This window comes from Ambystoma mexicanum, chromosome 13 (genome assembly GCF_040938575.1).
Source record: "Ambystoma mexicanum isolate Mex_15411 chromosome 13, UKY_AmexF1_1, whole genome shotgun sequence".
NCBI lineage: Eukaryota > Metazoa > Chordata > Amphibia > Caudata > Ambystomatidae > Ambystoma > Ambystoma mexicanum.
The window spans coordinates 25087630-25102377 of NC_090938.1; the positions used below are offsets into that span (position 1 = coordinate 25087630).

Consider the following 14748-nt stretch of genomic DNA (forward strand, 5'->3'; position numbering starts at 1 on the left):
CCAATGAAACTTGTCTGCTTTATTGTAAACATATTAAAAATCCTCTGTGTAAAATGCCAAAAGCTCTGGCAGCTGGCTAATTTCTTGCGGTACTTTTATATTCGTATTTTGTATTTGTATTTGGTTATTTATATAGCACTCTTTCCCCACTTGTGTGGCCTCAATGTGCTATATCCCTTACCCTCTCTGATAATACATACTACTGACTTTCCACACACCCAGCTCAAACTCTTCTACCCTTCCATAGGTCACCACCCGCTGGGAAACCTCCTGGCTGGGTGATCAGGGAGCCCTCTAGAGCTCAGTCAATATATCCACTATAAAGCCAGCCACTGGCAGAGATCAGGGTGGGCTGGAAGAAAGCGCAGAGTTGGTCCTAAAAAGATGATTCTCTGCAAGTATGCTTAGCTGGTATCAAGAGGAACAAAATATCACACATGAAGCCTGTCCTCTGCATAGATACACAGAGAAAGGGAAGGTGCAGTGCCCATGGTTACACACAGAGAGGAAAATTGTGGTGCCCACAATTACACAGAGTAGGGAAAAGTGCAGTGCCCACAGAGTGAGGAGAATTGCACTGTCCACAGTTAGAGTGGGAAAGTGTGTGGTGCCCACAGTTATGCAGAGTGAGGAAAAGTGCAGTGCCCACCGTTACACAGCGAGAGGAAAAGTGCAGTGCCCACGGATACATAGAGTGATAAAAAGTGCAGTGCCCACAGTTATACAGAGCAAGGAAAAGTGCAGTGCCCACAGTTCCACAACATGATGAAAAGTGCAGTGCCCACAGATACACAGAGCGAGGAAAGGTGCAGTGCCCACAGATACACAGTCCACCGTTAAAAAGAGGAAAAGCACACTGCCCACAGATAAACAAAGAGAAGAAAAATGCAGTGCCCACAGTTATACAGAGCAAGGGAAAGTGCAGTGCCCACAGTTGCACAGCATGATGAAAAGTGCAGTGCCCACAGATACACAGAGTGAGGAAAGGTGCAGTACCCACAGATACACAGTCCACTGTTAAACATAGTGAGGAAAAGCACTGTGCCCACAGTTACACAGATTGAGAAAAAGCGCAGTGCCTAGAGTTACACAGAATGAGGAAAAGTGCGCTGTCCACAGTCCACAGTTACACAGAGTGTGAAAAAGTGCAGTGGCCACAGTTACACAGAGTGTGAAAAAGTGCAGTGGCCACAGTTGCACAGAGTGAGGAAAAGTGCAGTGCCCACAGATACACAGTCAACAGTTACACAGAGTAAGGATAAGCAGCGCGCCCACAGTTACACGGATTGAGAAAATACCGGGGCGCCCACAGTTAACACAGAGTGAGGAAAAGGGTGGCGCCCACAGTTAACACAGAGTGAGGAAAAGGGTGGCACCCACAGTTACACTGAGTGTGGAAAAGCGTGATGCCCACAGTTACACAGCGTGAAGAAAAGGGTGGGGCCCACAGGTAGACAGAGTGGGGAGATGTGCTGTGTCCACAGTTTCACAGGGTGAGGGAAAGTTCAGTGCCCATTCAGTCTTCAGCCTCGTTTCTCCACCTGACCAAATGATGTGATCCTGGGCACATCTCTGTGCCTGAATTGCCTTATCTGCCACACACTGGGGTGGTTTGAGAACAGAATATAGCAATATTATGCATTCGCTATAAAACACAGAACATATTTCCGTGGCTGGGGGAGTGTGTTGAACTCGTGACCTCTGGATTCTCATGGCTCTGTCTGTGCACCTTTTGCCTCTCAGACATCTCGACTTCATTAACGTGATGACCTACGACTTCCACGCAGGCTGGGAGCCGTTCACGGCGCACCACGCGCCTCTGCGCCGAGGGCCAACAGACCAGGGCCCCTCCATTTACTACAACTGCGTAAGGCACCATATTGGACTTGGCTCCCAGCCGCGCCATGTGGCGGACCCGGGGACCTCTCTCTTCCTGACGCCCCTCCTTTCTTCTGTCCACAGGAGTACGCCATGAATTACTGGAAAGGAAATGAGGTACCCAGCAAGACACTCCTCATGGGGTTCCCAGCGTATGGCCGCACGTTCACACTCGGCTCACCGCCCGACTGCAGAGCCGGGGCCCCGGCCACTGGGGTCGGCTCTGCTGGAAACTACACTGAAGAAGCTGGCGTCTGGGCCTACTTTGAGGTAAGGGGTCTCTAGTGATCCCCCAAGTCTAGTGTTGTGTCCTTGCCATGCTTGGTTACCTCTGCAGTTGGGTGCTTCTGATAGGCAGAGAAGGGTTTGCAGGAAAGTCTGCTCTTGGGACCTTTCCCTCATCTCCTGTTAGTTGTGACAGGTAATAGTGGGAGGGGGCGGGTGCTGGTTAGGCCCACATATCTCCTTGGCTGATTGGTGGGTGCGCACGTTGGAGCAGGTGGCAGAGAGTAAACTGGCTAAGGACTGGACCCCTTAAAATAGGTCCATATTGTTGAAGCTACTGAACTCTCCTGTGTTGTGAGTACAACACAGGAGAGCGGTCTAACACGTTAAGTGTGAGTCCCACATCTTGGAACACTCTCATTCAATAGGTGTGCTTGTCACTCCCCTTCTAGGCACGTCACACACGTGAAAACACAATGTCACTCATTTCGTGTGACTATATCACCACAAAGATGTCTCATCTATTGCGTGTGATTCTCACTCTTCGGGGGGCACGCCCACTCTGTGACCCAATTATTTATTTATTATTTATAAAGCCCCTTACGCCAAGGCACTGTACAGAACCAATTTACGGTGCACATGAATTTGAAACCGAATCACACAAATAAACAATTCAGTAACAGGAATAGTGAAGGAAGAGTTGAGATTGTAATAGAACGTTTTTCAAAGCTGTATGAAAAGCAGAATAAGACTCAACCGAGCGAAGAGGGAGGCAAGGGAGCAAGCAGTGAAAAGGAGCGAAAACGTGACTACGCACGTGACTACGCACGTGACTACGCACAAGGAAGATGAGGAACTGCTAACAGTCAAAGAGATTGAGAGTGGAGAGACCGTGGGGGGACATAAAAAGACACACGGGATGCAAGATAGATCGGCGCAAGGCCGTGAAGAGATCTGAATACCATACAGAGGAAAATGAATTTAAGTCGCAAGTGAAAAGATAACCATCCATGAGAAGATAACAGGGTAGAAATAGCATCATGAGGGGAAAGCAAATTGAGAAGATGAATTGAAGAGATAAAGATAGACTCTAGGGAGACAAGACGGGAAACAGGAAGACCAAAGAGTAGTGCGGAGCAGTAGAATAGCCTTGAGAAAATAAGGGAAGATATCAAAAGCTTAGCGGCAGCAAAGGTAAGAAAGGACCTCGCTGTACGAATATTAAACAAATGAAATTGACAAGAACGACAGGAAATCGAGCTATGATAAGAAAAGGATAGATCCGTGTCAAGATGGAGACCGAGATTACGGGCAGTGATGGAAATGGGGAAGCGAGAGGCGGCAAACAGGGCAAATGAAAGAGGGGACGCAGGAGGAAAAGTAGAGGCTGGAAAGCAAAGAACTTCAGTTTTGGAAGCATTGAGAACAAGAAAATGATCAGAGATGATAAGAACCTCAAAGCCAGGGATCATCATTCTTCCCGGACATCAACGACTTTTATCCAAGAATCACAAACCCATTGGATCTTGAAATCCACTCTCGATGAGTCTTCTAAGCTGCACGATCCTTACAGAGACTGTGTTGGGGGGCTCCTCTGAAAAGAGACTGAAAGCAGTGCTGAGAAGCCCTTGGTCCTAACATGGCATGAGGCACTTGCCTGACCCCTTTCTATCGACCCAGCGTGGGGATTATCAACGTCAGTTTACGTCTTTCATTCACTCAGTGCTCATTTCAGCTAATAAGGCCCAACTGACACATAGCAACTTGCAGACTTGACTGGAAGCTCTTCTCCAGATCAGAGCCACACCGCAATGCATTATGGGAAGGCAAATTAGCTGACCAGCTTGTTTTGTTCCATGCAGAAAATGTAATTAAGTAAAAGAATGAACACTCTTTGTACCTATACACGCGATAGGCCTTTATCGCGGCAGGTGTGTCATTGCAGCTCTCCTGGCCAGTACCCCAAGAGGCGGGACTTGAAACCTCCCAGCAAGGCAAGGGGTGGATAATACTAAGACCAGAGGCAGTGGGCAGCAATAGCTGCCTGTGTTCACTGCTGCTGCCCCTGGGGTAGATAAGACTCGGGTCCTGGTAACATAACATTAACCCTCATCAGCTGTGCCGAAGGAGCACCCCTAAACAGACTGTCTTGGGTGGGGGTACTCCTGAATAGGACCGCTGCAACAGGACCAACAATTGATTTTGGACAAAAAAAATCAAAGCAGTCTGATTTTGCCTTGTAGCTTTGAAGGGAGGCAAAGGACTCCCACAGGCAGGGGGTGGGGGTAGTGTGGGAGTGTGGAGGCTCGAATTCCCCCGGTTCACTAACACCCACACCTTTGTTGGTCTACAAATGGAGCTCTCCCCTAGACAGGAGACACTGCCAGCACGGATCATGTCCCGGCAAAGGGATTGTGTCCTTGGGGAGTATCTTTCTGCAGAGAGCCGCCCTGTCCACAGTTTGCCCCACTGTCAACGCCGCTCCTAGGATATCTACAGCCCAGTGTTCATCACAGGGCTGCTCAGCCATGATTTCATGTGTATCAGTTTTCAATTTTAAATATAAAAAAGCAAGAATAGGATTGTCTATGCTTCAACTTTGGCATAAGCAGAGGCGTTGCTGGGTGGGGGGTGGGGGCTGAGGGGGCTATAGCCCAAGTCTTGGTTTTAGCCCCAGATAGAAGCTATGGGGCTACAGCCAACATGCTAGCTAGCCCTGAGTACCGACAGTCCTGACGTTAGCGTCGCCCCGCATCTTTTCCAGACCTAGCAACACCCCTGGGCGTAAGTCTGTTTTCTCTTGTCTTTGATGCATTGTTGCAGTGCTGTGATTTCAATGTTAGTTGGAAGTTGGCGTTTGCATGAGCCAGCACTGCAGGCCAGCAATATGAGCTAACCTCAGTGTGTCTTTTCTCCCTCTCGCAACCTCGCCGGATGCTGCTGTTGGCAGATCTGTGGCATCTCACCGGAAGCGTCACTCCACTTCCTCGACGAGCAGAGGGTCCCATACGCCTGCTTTGGGAACCAGTGGTTGGGCTACGACAACAGCGTCAGCTTTCAGGAGAAGGTGCACCCCTCTGCTTATTGCTTTACAGTTTTCTTTCTGCACGCTGCAGTTTCTGATTAGTACAGGCATTCCTAGGTCTTTGCCTGAGGGCTTCAACACTTCCCCAGAATGCAAGGACACGAGGCGTGACACACATTTGTTAGTTGTACGCATTTGTTCATTTATGTTGTCTATGTCGATCCCCTCACCTTTGCTCCTGCACTTCTAAGTCTTCGCTTCTCTTGCTCTTTGTGGTTCGGCACCAGCCACTAAGACCTGATATTCTACGTGAAATACCTCACCAATGAGGAAGCTTCACCCATCGCAAGGCAGCCATCTTTGCAAAAACTCCAGACCTTGACCTTTCACATCTTCCCTTCCTCCTCACGATTGATGGAGGGCCTGACTGGCTGGCTGGTCCCGAAGAGCCTGGTTTAGGACATCATCTTCCCCGTGCCTGTGTTTTTCTGTGGCTGCTAATCCACCTGGTGATTTTTTCTCGTGCATTTGGAGTTTTCTCTGCCTGTTTTTCTCTCCCTATATTTCCATGGTGCTCGCCAACTCCCCTATCTATTCTGTTACACAATCACATATCCTCCCTCTCTCTCTCTCTCTCGAAGTCTGAAAGGAACAAGTTTAAAAAAGCTCTTCTGGTTGCTAATCCAGGCCTGCCCATCGCTGACACATCAATGCTTCCTACAGGGAGACTGTCACCAATATCCTCTTTATCGCTACCTCTCCACAGCTATGGACTCCCCACATGATCTTTATTCTCTCTCCTTTTGCCTTTTCCCCCATTATTGGTGGTACCAGATGGGAAGTTCTCTTGGCAGGCTTCTCATCCTCTAGGTGCATCATTAATGTCTATCACAATGGCCCTGTCATGGACCAGGGTTCTCAGCCCAATCTCCCTCCCCTTGATCTGCGTCTTCCATCTCTCATAAACTGCTTCCCTTCTCCTACTTCTCCTCATGCGGCCCCCCCTGACCTCTTCTGCACCAGTTACAGGCATACCACACCCCTGTACCCCTCCTCAGAAAACTTTCAAAGGTGGCAGCCAGCTTCACTGAGCTACCCTGAATGCTCGCTCTGCTGTAAAAACACTCCTCTGATAACTGTCCCCTTCTCAAAGACATGGACCTTGTCGTCCTCGCTCTTACCAAGATATGGTTCTATGCCAGCTCTGTCACTGCTCTTGAGACTCTTCTTCCCGAGAGCTATAAGATCCTCTCCAAGCCCAGGCCCAACCCGTGTGACGGTGGAGTGGCCCTCATCTTTCCTTAATGGGTCCCTGCCGCTATGATACCCACTCAATCCTTCTCTTCTTTTGGATGCCTTGTCTGCAGGCTTTGGGTCCCTGCCTCCCTCTATATTACTCTCGCCACCATCTGCAGTCCCCGGCCCAATCTCCAGCTCTCATTCTGATTGGGTGGAACTCTCTGCCTCCCTCCTGACCTCTACCAACAAGCTTCTCCTTCTCTGTGACTTTAACATCCACCTCATCGGAAGTACTCACTTCATTGGTTGAATCATGACCTTGACTCCCCTGAAGCGGCCACTATACTCTTCTGTGACCTCTTTGACTCTCTCGCTCTCACATTCTTCCCTCGGGTCTGACCCAATCTGCCAGACACAAACTGGATGCGCTTATCTCAGCAGATAACCCTCTCACTGCTCCCCTCTCCTGGTGTGACCATGCTCTCCTCTCTTCCCATCTTTTGCTCTTGGGCGCCCTGGCTGAGCCTCTGCCCCCACTGCCAGTCTCCTTCACCGCCATTTGACCGATGAGGCGAGTGTCAGTCTCTGCTTTTGCCACCACCTTCATGCCCCCTCCTTCTCCTGCTTTGGACTCTCCCCTTGATACATCCCTCAATAAGCTTCACCTCTACATGTCCAACACCCTTGACACCTTCGCCCCTTTCACGAGAATCTGCTTGAAACCTGTCTAACAGCTGGTTTGATTCTGACCTAGCCTCTCTGAAATGTAAGTGCAGAGTCACTGAACCGAAATGGCAGACTTTGGGCACATCCATTGACAAACTGGCCTGCTGCCTGCTTCTCCATCCACTCCAAGAAGAGAGTCCACATCCATGCTTGCATCTCTGGAGCCACCAATAACACAGCTGAATTGTTCAAAATCTGCAAGGAACTCACCAATCCTAATGCAGTTTCTACCTTCCCTCTTCCATCCCAGGCCCTCTGTACGGCACTGGCCCTCCACGCACCACTACAACACAGGACATCCTGACCTCACTCTCCTCTACCCCCTCAATCACCCACCTACCCTCATGGGTCCCTTGGCCCCCCTTGCTTCCTCCCACTCTCTCCTCCTTCCTGCCCACAGCTTCCGACGAGCTCTCCAAAGTTGTCAGTTCTATGAAAGTCTACTCCAAACAGATGCTCCCTGCTCCTCCAGACTATTAAGGACAACATCTCCTCTCTTGCTCCTGCCTTAGCTGACCTCTGTAACAACTCCCAACCCCCGTGCATCGCCACCCTTATAGCATACCATATGGAGATGGTCCAAGCCCCAGCATCGCCATCCCTATATCATACCATAGGGAGATGGTCTAAGCCCCCTGCATTGCCACCCCTATAGCATACCATAGGGAGATGGTCTAAGCCCCCAGCATCGCCACCCCTATATCATACCACAGGGAGATGGTCTAAGCCCCCTGCATTGCCACCCCTATAGCATATCATAGGGCATGGTCCAAGCCCCCTGCATCACCACCCCATAGCATACCATAGGGAGATGGTCTAAGCCCTCTGCATCGCCACCCCTATAGCATACCATAGGGAGATGGTCCAAGCCTCCTGCATCACCACCCCTATTGCATACCATAGGGAGATGGTCCAAGCCCCCTGCATCACCACCCCATAGCATACCATAGGGAGATCGTCTAAGCCCCCTGCATCGCCACCCCCGTAGCATACCATAGGGAGATGGTCCAAGCCCCCTGTATCACCACCCCATAGCATACCATAGGGAGATGGTCTAAGCACCCTGCATCACCACCCCTATAGCATACCATAGGGAGATGGTCTAAGCCACCTGCATCGCCACCCCTATAACATACCACAGGGAGATGGTCCATGCCCCTGCATTGCCCAGCCCTATAGCATACCATAGGGAGATGGTCTAAGCCCCCTTGTGTTGGAAGTCCCAAAGATCCCCCTCTGCTGGGCATTGGCATTTCTAAGTCAGGAAGAGACACTGGAACAAACAGGAATCTCAGGCTTGGTTCAAGAAGACATCAGGCTTTATTTCTCCAGCAGGCTGGTACACTTCATACATCTTGGACATCTCTGGAACTCTGCTCTTTAACACTGAATTCAGTCCCCTTTATATACAGTTCTCGGGAGGTGAGCTAATGGTTTAGTCATACAGACAACCCCTTCCTATCTATGATTCGCTAACTCATTTGGCCTGATCAATAAGATGTTCCTATTTCTGCTAGTGTTTGGCTGACCTATTCTCCCACTCGACTGACTCATTTGGCACTCAGGCCTAGTCTAAACTGGTTCTAGTCACTCTAAGCCCCCTCCTTTGTCCTTTACTTCAACTCTTATAAAAACCTCTCCACTGGTGTCATCATGACTCACAGCAATCCACCATTTTAGGAATTGCCTGACTCTGTCTGACCTCACAAAATGGTGGATTACCCTATTTCTGCTCATATCTTGACACCTAATCCGTTTGAAGCCTAGTTTTTTTAGTACATATACTTATTATGTAGTACTTAACAAGCCTTTAATTATTTAAACCATTCTGACCTTATAACCATAACTTGTTTTTCAAAGCGCTTTTTGCTACAAAGCACTATACTAGTTGTCTGCACATTTGAAGGCATGAATCACCCACCAAGTTTTCTACACTCGGTTTAAGGGGGAGGGGGTCTGTCTCCACTGCATTCAGTTTTAAGTGGAGTGCAGTAGCCTTCCTCTTCACCCTTCATCACCACCCCTATGCCATTCCATAGGGAGATGGGACACCCCTATAGCATACCATAGGGAGATGGTACAAGCCCCCTGCATTACCACCCCTATAGCATACCAAAGGAAGATGGTTCAAGCCCCCTGCATCACCACCCCTACCTATAGCATACCAAGGGGAGATGGTGCAAGCCCCCTGCATCGCCACCCCTATAGCATACCATAGGGAGATGGTCCGAACCTCCTGCATCGCCACCCCTATAGCATACCATAGAGAGATGGTGCAAGGCCCCTGCATCGCCACCCCTATAGCATACCATAGGGAGATGGGACACTTCTATAGCATACCATAGTGAGATGGTCCAAGTGTAAAGACTGGAGGGGGGTGTCTGTACTTGTGCTCTCTATATGGTAGAGGAGAGGCACAGAGGACCCCAGCCAAGATTCTCTATTCAGTAGCTATGGTCGAGCAATCAAGGCCTAGCTTCTCAGGAGGTGATGCAGGCTGGTTCTTAAGTACAGTGTAGTCCCCAAGCCCCCACAAAGGAATGTCCACACACTGTATTAGTTAAAACACAGTCTTTATATAATTAATATTCAAGGTTATGTACACTATCACAATAACTCAATTTGTGCTCAGAAAATCAACAATGGTAAATATATACAGTTTTAAGTGGTACCACAATTATTAGCAGTTCTCATTAAAGTGCATCAACTGTACTCTGGTTAAATGTCACACAGATCAAATTAATAAAAGAAACCAACAATAGAAAATATGAGGAAAGCAGTTGGTTAGAACAATTGGCAGCATACTGGCCCCTACCGCTAGATACAGTTCTGTGTGGAGATCCTCCCACCTGGGCAACCTGTAAAGCAAAGATGTATCACAAGCCCAGTCCAAATATTGTTCTATAAGTCTTATTTCCTTCTACATTAGTTCTACAGCCCCAATGTACCTGGAATTGTAGCGTTTGTCGACGGGAAATCGACGGCCCTTCTTGAGTGACCTCCCTTTAAGGCAGGGGTCACGGGTCGTCAAACGTCCGACGGAGAACAGGGTGAACTATGGCAGTGAAGTGGCAGCTTCGTTCCTAGCGGTGCTCGTCGACAACAGAGCGCTGGCGTCCTGCAAGGAAGAGTCATGCGGGGAACCTCGGTGACGATAGTTCTGGACCGCAAAGAGATGATGAAGAACTGTGGCCCAGCAAGGGCGTCGAGTCGTTGGCGTCTCTGTGGTCTTTAGGTGGCGGTAAACCCACCAGCAGATGCTCCTCAGCACGTCGACGGTTGGGCCTTCTCGAGCGGGATGAAGTGGGTGGTGATGCAGACGAGAGCGTCCTCGGATCAAATGAAGTTTTTAGGCAAACGGGAGCACGGCGGCTCTAGTCGGCGGCGGCGGTCGTCAACAGAGGTGGACAACAGTCCGGGCGCTTCTCTTTGGGATTCCGCGGCAGTCCCTGTCTCCGGTCGGCAGCCTGTCGTAGGTCTGTCTACCAGGGAGCTTTGGCAAAGATCAGCTGGTGCACAATGATCCCTCGTAGCTTGGGAAGATGGCACCTTACCAGGTCCTCTCTGGGTCAGTCATTGGAGACACAGCTGCTTTCAGATTGTGAAGGAGAGCAACAGCACTTCTTCTCTTCCAGCAGGGCTTCAAGGTTAAGCTTCAGTTTCACTCCAGTTACTGTTCAGCTTCTGAACACGAATTCTAGCAGTGAGAGGCCCCCAGATATACTAGTTGATCTCCCATTCATTCTGCTGGGTCACAGTCAGGCAACCAATCGGTCAAAAGGGCATTCATGCAGGCAGGCATACAATCAGGTGCATAGTGCATTCAGGTCATTTACTCCTCTCCAGACACTCACAACAAGTTATGTGTATTGGGACAAGTACCCAGCCATTCAACACTCCACACTGCATTCATACCAGTTTTGGGCAGGGCTGTCTCAGTCATTGTGTCAAACACCCGATACTAGACACCCACAACACAGAATGCTTATTCGTCACACACTCCATACACCCAGGTCCCACTCACAGGGTGTACCAACAATATACAGTCACTCGGAAGGCTCCAGCCAGTCTGGCCTGGACATCACAACACCATATATGGAACTTCCACCCAACAGCCGGTCAGGGGCAAGGGACTGAGTCAAGGCTTCCCAGGACTTTGGGAAAACAAGGTGTGAACGGAACATAGGAATACCAGCAGTAGCAAGCCGAAGGGGAGGAACAAAGCAAAGCCCAGAGAAGAGGGTTGAACGAAACGGGCAGGCGCTAACATGGTCACAGGCGACCGAGGGCCGTGAGTCATTAGAAGGCGGGATTAGAGAAGACCTGAATGGAAGCATCCCGGCCGTACCCGCTCCCCTCTACCCAAGGAATATAATGGCATGTAAGCGAGGTGACTTCAATCAGGCCGTTAATATTTCCCAGCAGCCGCTAGAATACCTTCAAGCAGTTCCGTTCCCAGGACAGGGGAAAGACACGACAGGTATAAGCGTGGGGATATCGGGGTACGGAGCTACCCGCCAACACTCACCTTCCATAGCTCGTTTCACCGGCCCCACAGCTGCGGCAATGCCGACCCACGTGGAGACCGGCGTTCCTCTCTGCTACCCGGGCTTGGCAGGCGAGGCACGAAGGCAACCTTCGTTATGAAAGGAAGGGGGCGGGGCTTATGGGAACCTTTATAGACAATCTAAAGAAAACATCCCTGATTGGTTCACAACTTTCCAGCCCCCATATAAGGTGGACACAAATAACGGACTGGGGGTGTCTTCTCCATTCCCTTGCAGGTATCCGAGAGAGAAGAAGCAACAGAGGCGCTGTGGGCTTACGAGGACTAGATATACGTGCAGAAAGCCTCACCCTTACTACAGAAGGAAGAAAGAATCCTTGTTTGAACTTTTTTTTTGATGAAGCAGAAACCTTTTGTATCCTGAATAAAGGTATTTTTAGTTCAACCATCCTTGCTGCCAGGTCTCTCCTTACAAATTTGGTGGCAGCGGTGGGATCCAGGAGCACGCCATGGAGAACCTAATTAAAACCCTGGCTGAAGGACAACAGCAGCTTCAGCAAATTATCCAAGTACAGTCTCATCAGGCACAGACGGACCGTCAAACCATCCAACAAGCTCTCCAGTTGCAAGCAGCCAATCAGGATGCACTGAAAAAGGTAACAGAGGCGGTGGTCACCAGCAGAGGCAATCCAATGGCTCCTACAGCTGTCTTGCAAAAGTTCTAGACGGGTGAGGATCCGTGCTATTTTTTCACCAATTTCGAGAGGGTCGTTCGCAACGCCCAATGGCCCATTGAGAAGTGGGGCCACTTCATAGCCCCCTTGCTCACCGGCAGTATGCAAGGGACTTATCAAGCGGCTAATCCAGCAGGGGACACTGCATATGCAGAAATCAAGAGGTCCATCCTTGAGCGCATGGGCATGGATGATGAGGCCTACCGGATCAGGCTCAGGGAGACAAAATTAAAACCTGGGGAAACGCCTCGCCAGTTGTATTATCGGATTGAAGATGTGACTGAAAAATGGCTAAAACCTTCCAGCAGCAGTAATCAGGACATGGTGGATAAAATAAAACTGGAGCAATTCACAGAAGCTCTACCACCGACGATGCAAAGATGGGTGAGGCAACACCACAGACCAACCCTGGCAGAAGCCATCGACATTGCCTCAGCCTTTCAAAAAGCAGGTTCAGTCCGAATAACCCCGACTGATCCCTTTTCCAGAAACACCACCTTGAAGACACCGGGAGCAGCAGAACCAAGGCCGATACGAGGAGAATCCAAGCCCCTGCCGCCATGGTCTACAGTAAGCAGACAGCCTCAATGTTTTGACTGTGGCGAATGGGGCCATATAGCGAGGTTCTGTCCGAAAAAACCCAAGCCTGCTGAACCAATGGAAATAGGGTTTGTTCAAGGAAGAGAGTATTGGAGGAGCCGTGAGCCATACTTCCTGGATGTGCGTGTGGATGGAACAACTCGACAAGCTCTTCTCGACAGCGCAAGCGAACAAACTGCAATCAGACCGGAAGTAAATGGGGAGAAGATCGGGTGGGAGGTCCCAATCCCAATAAAATGTGTGCATGGAGACACTAAGGCATATCCCTCTAAAGAAGTCACCATAGAGGTAAAAGGAGTAGAGTCCAAAATGAAGGTTGCCGTTATGCCTAGTTTGCCAGACCCGGTTCTTCTGGGGACTGATCTCCCATCCTTCCGGGAGTGTGTAAAAGAAATTGAATGGTTACAGACAGCCCCTTTCTCTCGTATGGAACTAAGACCACCCATCCCAAGGTCTCCCAAGAAAAGCAGAAGTGAAGTAAGAAGGGAGAAGGTAAAGTGTGCCGAAGGACAGAAAAACATGGGGTTCATAGACTGGATACCAGATGACAGACATCCTACTTTCCGAGGGGAGCTGATCACTGATCCTATGCTGAAAACTGCCTGGAACCAGGCCATTAGTCATCCAGAGAAGGGTACAAGCTACCCATGGTTTAAGTCCTCAAAAGGCCTGTTATATCGGGTAACCAAGGATAATAGCAACACAGAGGTAGAACAGTTACTGGTACACCTGGGGTTCAGGACCACTGTCTTGAAGCTCGCCCACGATACAACAACAGGTGGACATTTGGCAAGGGAAAAAACACAGGAGACGCTGTTAAAAAGGTTCTATTGGCCAGGGGTATTCAGGGATGTGACCAAGTACTGTGAAGAATGTGTTGTTTGCCAGAAAATCAACCCAAGACTACCTCCCAAAGCCCCTTTATGCCCCTTACCCCTAATAAAGGAACCCTTTTCCCGAATAGGGATGGACATTGTGGGACCCTTAGAATATAACAGCCACGGCTACCAATACATACTGGTGATTGTAGATTACGGTACACGTTACCCAGAGGCCTTCCCAATGAAGGGAATCAGTGCGACGCAGGTGTGTAACCTGCTGGTCTCTTTTTTTTGTAGAGTGGGATTACCAGCCTAGATACTTACAGACCAAGGAAGAAACTTCATGTCAGGGTTGATGCAGCAAGTGTGTCAACAGCTGAACATCAGACATATAAGCACCACTATCTACCACCCACAGACAGATGGTCTGGTAGAACGATATAATAAGACTATCAAACAAATGTTAAAGAAAGTAACCAAACCCATGGGCACTAATTGGGACAGAGCGCTGCCATGGGTACTGATGGTGTTAAGAGACACCCCGCAGTCCTCCACAGGATTCTCCCCTTTTGAACTGTTGTTCGGCCACAAACCTCGAACCCTGTTGGACGTGGTTCGCAGTGAGTGGGAAGATCAAGAGGAAGAAACCCAACTCACCGATTATGTTATCAATCTACGGGATAACCTAACCAAAATAAGAGAACTGGCCAGGGAGAATCTGAACCGGTCTCGGTTAACTCAAGAGAAATATTATAACCGTAATACCAGAGTAAGAACATTCCAAAAAGGAGACAAGGTTTTGGTGCTGTTACCCACGTCATACAATAAAATGTTGGCTCAGTGGAGGGGTCCTTATACCGTACTAAAAGTACTTGGCCCTGTGAATTACCTGATCGAGCAACCAGACAGAAAAGAACCAACCAAGAATTATCACGTTAACCTCCTGAAGGCCTGGAAGGAGTCAAACACAGATCCAAAAACGGTGCATCTAGT

At 49.4% G+C, this 14748-nt stretch overlaps 1 protein-coding gene across 2 annotated transcripts in view; it reads left to right on the top strand.

Annotated features, from left to right (window-relative positions):
• Positions 1-14748, top strand: part of LOC138520759 (acidic mammalian chitinase-like) — a 337432-nt gene that overhangs the window by 312425 nt on the left and 10259 nt on the right. For both annotated transcript variants that reach the window (XM_069633048.1, XM_069633047.1), the window contains exons 8-10: positions 1744-1867; positions 1963-2148; positions 5054-5170. In XM_069633048.1, the coding sequence (XP_069489149.1) occupies positions 1744-1867; positions 1963-2148; positions 5054-5170 (427 nt within the window). The remainder of the gene's footprint in view (positions 1-1743; positions 1868-1962; positions 2149-5053; positions 5171-14748) is intronic.